Source organism: Sinocyclocheilus grahami, unplaced genomic scaffold (assembly GCF_001515645.1).
Source record: "Sinocyclocheilus grahami isolate Dianchi unplaced genomic scaffold, SAMN03320097.WGS_v1.1 scaffold10.1, whole genome shotgun sequence".
Classification (NCBI taxonomy): Eukaryota; Metazoa; Chordata; class Actinopteri; order Cypriniformes; family Cyprinidae; genus Sinocyclocheilus; species Sinocyclocheilus grahami.
Genome location: NW_015505189.1, coordinates 2712786 through 2720209, shown reverse-complemented (window position 1 = coordinate 2720209; position 7424 = coordinate 2712786). Strand labels below are relative to the sequence as shown.

The 7424-nt window shown below is 41.8% G+C and overlaps 1 protein-coding gene across 1 annotated transcript; it reads left to right on the top strand.

Moving 5' to 3' along the window:
- Positions 1–2974: 2974 nt before the first annotated feature.
- Positions 2975–7419, top strand: LOC107593740 (neurosecretory protein VGF-like). Its single transcript, XM_016283602.1, has 2 exons — positions 2975–3386; positions 5461–7419. Exon 2 carries the CDS (start codon positions 5482–5484, stop codon positions 7417–7419), a length of 1938 nt encoding a protein of 645 aa, XP_016139088.1. The 5' UTR covers positions 2975–3386; positions 5461–5481.
- Positions 7420–7424: the final 5 nt, after the last annotated feature.

The following is a 7424-nucleotide window of genomic DNA, read 5'->3' as shown; positions in this document are numbered from 1 at the left end:
TATACCGCAAATATATATTCTTAAGGACATCAAAACCTAAAATAAAACTCCAGAAAGGTGTACAATATGTGACCTTTAAATATCTGGCCAGCATTTGTCCAGAAAAAAGAAGGCGCATGGTCGCCCTAGTGTTGGGCCTGCATGAATCCTTTTTGTTGCTACTTGACATGAAAACTGGGAATGTGGTTTCTTGTTCCCAGCATGCTTTGCTTGGGACTACATGGGAATTGCACAAAAAACCTGAAGAATAACTTTATACAATGCAATTGATATGCCTTCTACTTGGCCAATTGAGGGATACTGTGTTAATTAAGGTGACTGGGTTTTGTTTCCGCGATTCATTTTTAATTAGAACAACCCCAAATCTTCATGTTAAAAACAAAGGTTAAAAGTTAAAGGCCTTTTTAATATGGGAAGGGGAAGGTGGTGCTCGCATGTTGTCAAACTGACAGGGGAACTCTGTTTGGATAGTACTTTGTGTTAGCAAGACTCCCTTCGCTTTGTTTGCAGTAAGCGTGGGCAGGAAGCCTCTGTCACATATCCAATCTAAGGGCATCCCTCCCACGGTTAGTTGTCTGAATCGATTATAAATGGATTAATTTTTTTTAAAGCGCCCTTGGAAGGCTTTGGGTGCTGAAATTATGCTTGCTGTAGCACGAGAGATTCATCTGGGGGAAGACCAAGACACGGTGGATGCCGCCTCATTAACTCCCAGTCAGAGCCGGGAGAACAAACGATCAGTTTGCACCGCCGCCGCCTTTGCAAAGAACGCCAACGCGGCATTCCCCATCCTGTGACTTATGCAGCACAGGGTGGAAATGATGAAAGTGAAAGAATTGGTCTTTCGGCTTCAGATGATCAACGTGGGATAGGTCATTTGTCAACAGAGTGCTGTTAATTCTCTGAGGCAGAACGCACCTCTTCAGTCGCCCGCTCCTTTGAGACAATCGACGTCCCCTGGGTGAAGTTAACGTAAACAGTCAGTTGGCTGCAGAAACACTATCTTTTCCGACAGCCTTGTAAAGCCTCTGTCAACTCATTCTCACCATGAGCTAATCCAATTCGTTCATGTTTAACACCACAGACATTCTGAAAGAATCCACATTGGAAGGATTTTCTTAACTTTCATTATGGAATATTCATTATTCTGTCGTTACTGTAACCAAAACATGCCAATTCACACATTAAAACGAATTAAGAATGGTATTCTGCATTGTATCCTGTATAAATGAGCAAAACAATAGAGGTAGAAATGGCATTCAAACTTTAGATCGATAAAAGTTTCTTTAATTACACAAGAAAGGTGCACCCTCAAAATAATTTAACTAATGGCCCTTTAAGGCTGTCGTACTATTAGAGTGAGCCAAAAGAACTTCGTAATGAAGAAAAATGAAGGCAACAAATGAAAGCCAAGTGACAGGATCATCCCGCATTTTTGTGAATGAACTTCCTGGCTAGTTCCATGGTCTGAAGAAAATTGGGGGTGTATAGCCTAATTAAGAGAACGGTTGGACAGATAGCAGAAAAAGAGTGCGTCACAGTTTTTTTGGAATAGATGGCTTTCTAAATTCCTTTACGTGGATAAGTGTACTAATTACCTGTTTAGCTCGTGCAGAGATGCGGCCTTTTCCACGGTCCATTCTGCATCCCTGTTCTTGACAACAACTTAAGGCGTGTCGATCCGCTCAAGTACAGACCTAGCACGCTGGTTGGTTAGCCCTGTAAAACAATTTCACTAGTGATGCTACAACATGACACTTAATACGTGCAAAATTAACAATTTTCATTTTAAAAGGAAAAAGATGTGGTCCACCTGGAAACATTTTAAACACAAGCTTGAAAATGAAAAAAGGAATAATTATTACACCACGCGTTCTTTATCATTACACATTTTAATTTTAGTAGATGCCCAAAGTTGCTTAAAGGAATCAAAAATGCTTTCATCATTTATTCATCCTCGTGCCAAACAAGCCCTTTGTTTTGTCCATGAAACACTAGATGTTGGGGATGCGAGTGGCTGACAGCTTCAGTCACATTAACTTACTTGAATGGTGACTGAGACTGTCATCTCCTAAAACAACATAAGGGTGAATAATAATGACAAAGATCATTTTTGGGTGAGCTAGGCTTTTAAAATTTCAGTTGTCAGTTCGTTCAAACAGATAAAGTGGTCACTGAAAACTACTGCTGACAAAAGGTAATGTTTTTTCTCACACGTCCGACTGCTCATTCATTGAATTTAGCCTACCGAAAAGAGTCTATACTCTAACTATCTCTAACACTCCTGTACTCATGATAAATTACATTTTTGCTGGAATTGCTTTTTTATTCAAAGGCTACAATAAAGATCACCCTAACATTTAGGAAAGAAATGTGCATTAAATATAGAACGAAATAACTTTACATTAGATGTGGCACATTATTAACGTTGATTGTCCGCAATGATGCATTCTAAACAATAGGCTATCGTTGCAAATTGAAATAGTGAATATTTTAAGATACCATAACCTGTCGTCTCTTTGCAGTTTGAATTTTGACGTTTCATAACGTTGTAATTTTTAGATAGCCACAGTGGATAAGTACACAGAAACACTGTATAGTAGGCTATTGTAGTGTCAATGTTTATTGTCCATTACGCCTTGTAGAAAAACGGTTGCAACAGCTTTCAATACTGTTAGATTTCAAAACATCCTGTCATAATAATGTCACGACTTGGGTGCGGAAGAGGCACATTAGCTACTCAATAAATCTAGATTAGACAAAACATGCATAATGCATTTGGGGTCGCTTTTTCACCATGCACTGACGATTCATGCGCCAGCTGTTTCCTCTGTGCATTTCATGGTGTAATTGCATTTATACGTTTGGCTAGTGAGGCAATGCACATCGTGATGAGGATCGTTGGTTCCTTTGTGTTGTGCTGTCATCAGTATGCAGCTGCATTAGGAAGGGATCGGTCTCGCGCTCCCCGTGTTGTCTAGCCCTCTCTACTCGGCGAAAAAAAGTACTATTTCATTCATCCCGTTTCCTTCCATTCATCTGGGCACTGCAGCGTAGCGAAGACTCGGGGTTCGATCAGCACCAAAATTCTTATCAATGGAGAGGGTGACGTCAATGAGCTAGAGTGACGTGCAGTCACGTGGGCGCAGTGGGGCCGAAATAAAAACACGGGAGCTGACCGTGGTACTGAAAATATCCCATAGCGCCGGGCAAGAAAAGCCTACCATACGGCTTACACAAACGAAACCACTATACAAACAAAACGGCAACATTCAAACAAAGAATTTATTGTTGAAGCGGATCCTTACACGTAAATAACTTGCATACAAAGTTTGAAGAGGACACAATTGGTGCGTCGGACTGCGCTGCCACTGACAGGATTCCCGGTAAGTCCCGGCTTTCTTTTTATAGTAACAGGCAACAGTAATTGTAGAAGCCATGGGAAAATAAATGTATATTATAATGGGGACAGAAGAAAAATGTAAAAAGTAAAGAATTTGCTATATTTGTTTACAAGTAAAAAAAAAACATTTATTCCCTGTATAATAATAATATAATATATTAGGGATGTGTAATAAAATGCATTCTAAAATACATTAAAAAAAAACTACATATAAAAAGAGGAGTTGAGGAAAAATGTAGTAATGTAGAAAGTAAAAGTATAATATTTAATACAATTTTTATAATAGAATGATTGGTTAAAGCGTTAATGCAACTTATTAAAAACCACTTTAGTGATACTAAATATTGCAGTGATGACTTTTACACTTAATGATGAAGATGATGGGGCTGATCAATAGCACAGCTCTCATAATGATTTTTACCACGCCCTTGCTCATGCTTTCATCATCTTTCTCATCATCATAGCATCAGATACCCAAAATAACAACTTCGAGTCCAATCACAAAAGCACACGAGAGACACGGAGATAAAAACACGTTTTGCTTTGGCTTGCCTTGACTTTTGCCTGTTGGAGTCCAGTCTGACTTTTATTTTACATACTTATAAGTATCTGCTCATATGGAGAAGAGAAATGTTGACATGAAATTTAACAGCAGAGCATTCATTATCTGTTTTCATGTCATGGGTTCAATTTGTGATTGCAGTATGGCCCTGTTTAAATCTTAATTCTAATAGATCTGTTTTAAAGCAGAAGATTAAGAGCCTACTTAAGGACAAGGCTTCTTAGAGTCGGATTACTTACGTGCTTTGTTGATGAGAACTCCCCAGTGTGCGCTGTCATTGGCGGCAGTTAAAGAGGGCGTTAGAGTTGTGCTTGGGCTACATTGTGGAGACATGATTCTAATACCAAAAAAATAAATCATTCCAAATTGGAAAGGAGATACAGGCTTTTTAATAAAAATGAGAAAGAGTTCCTGCAGCATTTCACATATGGCAAACACCGATGTCAAACTTTAGATGTGTAAATCCATGCATTGTAAGCGACTTGGCACATATTTGACGATTGCAGCAGTGTTTGCTCGTGCAACGGCGAGTGGAAATCTAGCCACATAACCAGATTTAACCATAAACATCGGTGTCGTGATTAGCATACCTTGAGCTTTAGGATCGCTTAATTTTCATTACAAAATTAAAGTGAGATAAGAATGCTGTTTTATTCAAGTTCATTGGTTTTGCGCTTCCAAAGCTTTGAAATCCAAACTCCATGTACCGTTTCATCCATATGAATATGATTTTTTTTTTTTTTTGGTGGGGATCTCAAACTTTTCATGGGCATACCGAGATCCTCTGATCATCTTTGTATCGCTTACTCATTAACCTCCCGCGCATCGGAAGGGCTCCCCCCTAAGGCGCTTTTCCTCCTATATATACTGTATTAGCACCGCGCTGCGTGTGCGAGCAATCACAAGCACAAAAGCGCTTCAGAGCCTTCACGAACCGCACCAGCTCTAGCCGCAGAGCCAATTAGAACGCCTTTGCAAAATCAGCTAAGCAGCAGACAATAAAACATAAATTATACCTTAACAAAGACCCACCCACCCAATGATTAATTTTTTTTAATGCAAAATATTAATGTTTTTCTTTTTGTATAGTTTGTTGTATGATCTCTCCAGAAGAGAGAAATCCTCACTGGATGACTAGGGAAAAAGTATTTGCTAAAGTGCACATTTAACATTAGTTCTTCCATTACCAAATAAGCAAATGGGTCATGAAATGCTCTCAGGTATCAAACGCAAGTCATTCATACAAATTTATATTTAATAGACAGTGAGTGTTGCATTCAGGCAGTCTGCAAAGAAGTGAATCACAAAATGTGCCCACCATCTTACCTGAGAAAAATCTAAATTGCTGTGCAGTGGTGTAAGAACTCAAATTCATTTTATTTTATAATTGTCACAAAAGTACATCAAAACACCATATAAATATAAATCACACATATAAAATCAGTAGGCAATATCAGATTTGATCTTTGACCATTTTTGAACTTCTGTCTTTCAGGTTCAACACGTATGTGTGGTCATGATCTGGTGGCAACAAACTTCAAATGTCCCCTTCATTTTTCTGTTCATGTTATTTAGTCTCACATTCAATTCTGCAACCTTCAGTTCAGTGACAGCAGATAGAAACACAGTAAGTGACAACTATGCAGCATCCTCCTCTGCTCAGCAACAGGCTCAATATACTCAACCAGCCGAGGAACAGGGCACGCTACATGAGGAAAAAGAAGATGATGAGCTCTTCAAAGACGTGGATCCTAGAACCCTAGCAGCGGTCCTTCTCGAGGCCCTCAACCAGCCCCAGAAGGAAAAGATGAGTGAACGAGAAGATGGGGGAACAGAAGTGGAAAAGGAGAAGGATCTTCAGGGTGCAGACAGAGACAGAGATGGTCACAAAGAGCTGGAGCTGGTCATGGCAGCTGCTGCAGCACAAGGAAAAGACGAGAAAGAAAGAGAGGAGGAAGAGGAGAAAAAAAGGGCTGAGGAGGAACAGCTAACGGAGAAAGTGACAAGCCGCACCACCAGTCAGACAGTACCATTAAAAGAGCAGGTGGCCCCACAGGAGGGGGCAACAAAAGTGGAGGTGATAAAGGAGGAGGAGAGGCAGGAGCCAGAGAGAGGAGAACTGCGGGAGGAGGAAGAGCAGCTGAGTCCAGAGGAAGTGAAGAATCTGGAGACTATGTTAGAGGAATTCCAGAGCTACAGCACAGCCACTAAGAGAGAGCGTGACATGTCCACAGGCCAGAGGGAGAGCCGTGGGGAGTATTTCGATTACCTGGACCGTAATGGCCTCATGAACAATGAGATCAAGCCTAAAGCTAAAGGCAATGACCTAGCACTGTCCAAGAAGAAGCTAAAGTGGCAGCTTGGACAAGAAAAGAACAAAATTCAGAATTCAGGCAATTTAATGGATGACTTTACCAACAACCTTTCTGACCCAGAGGAAGAAGATGAGGAAGACCAAGAGGATGAAGAACAGCTGAGCCCTGAAGAAGAGGAAACTCGGGCCAAAGCGGAGCAAGAGGAGGTACGCAGACAGGCAGCAGAGGCACAAAGAGCCAAAGCGGAGGAAGAAAAGCTTGCAGACATTGCATCTGACATGCTCCTGAAATACATTGTGAAGCAGGACAAGAAAAAGTACCAAGACAACAATGGTGCAGAAGATAAGCGCTCTGATGAGAAGGACACTAGTGACGACGATGATGACATTGACCCACAGACCATCGATAAGTTGATTGAGATCTCCAGCAAGCTGCATCTTCCTGCTGATGATGTGGTGGACATCATTAACGATGTGGAGAAGAAGAAGAAAAAAGATGCTCCTGAAAATCTCCCATGGCAACGTCCTCTCGTGCCGCCTCCAGCCCCCGTTGCACCTTCTACACTGTTACGTAAACCTCCTCCCTCAAAGCCTCCTCAACCGAACACAAACTCATTAAAAGCCTGGTTCAAAGACAGGGCCTCGGTCAAGCCCAGCAAGCAAGATATTTGGACGAGGCAGCAGTGGCCCTTTCGTACCTACCCTTCCTACAGTTTCTATCAAAAACCCTACCGGGGATATTACCCCATCTACATCCCGCCTCCAAAACCAAAATCCCGCTACTATCCCAAGCCCTCTTTCTCCCTCAACGATGCCCTGGGAAACTCACTGGACTATGACTTTGATTACTCCCCCAGACGGAAGTCCCGTCCCTGGGCGCACTCTCGCCAAAGACTCCAACCAGCCTTCCAGCGAAACCTCTACTTCCCTCACCCTCGGACTTTCAAAGCCGTACCCATGCCTAAACCCCGGTCGCCTCTGCGTCGTTGGCCGTCCTTTTATTACCCAGCCCGAGCTCCTGTAGTCACCAGGGAGGATGATTACTATAGTCCACGGAGGCAGCCGCCACAGGACAGTGAAGAGGAGCTGGAGGACTTCATCGAGAGGGTCTTTATGAAACATCCCAGGATGTTTCAGTGAGCAGC

Coding starts and splice junctions, on each gene's coding strand:
- LOC107593740 (XM_016283602.1), top strand. CDS start 5,482: ATGATCTGGTGGCAACAAACTTCAAATGTCCCCTTCATTTTTCTGTTC.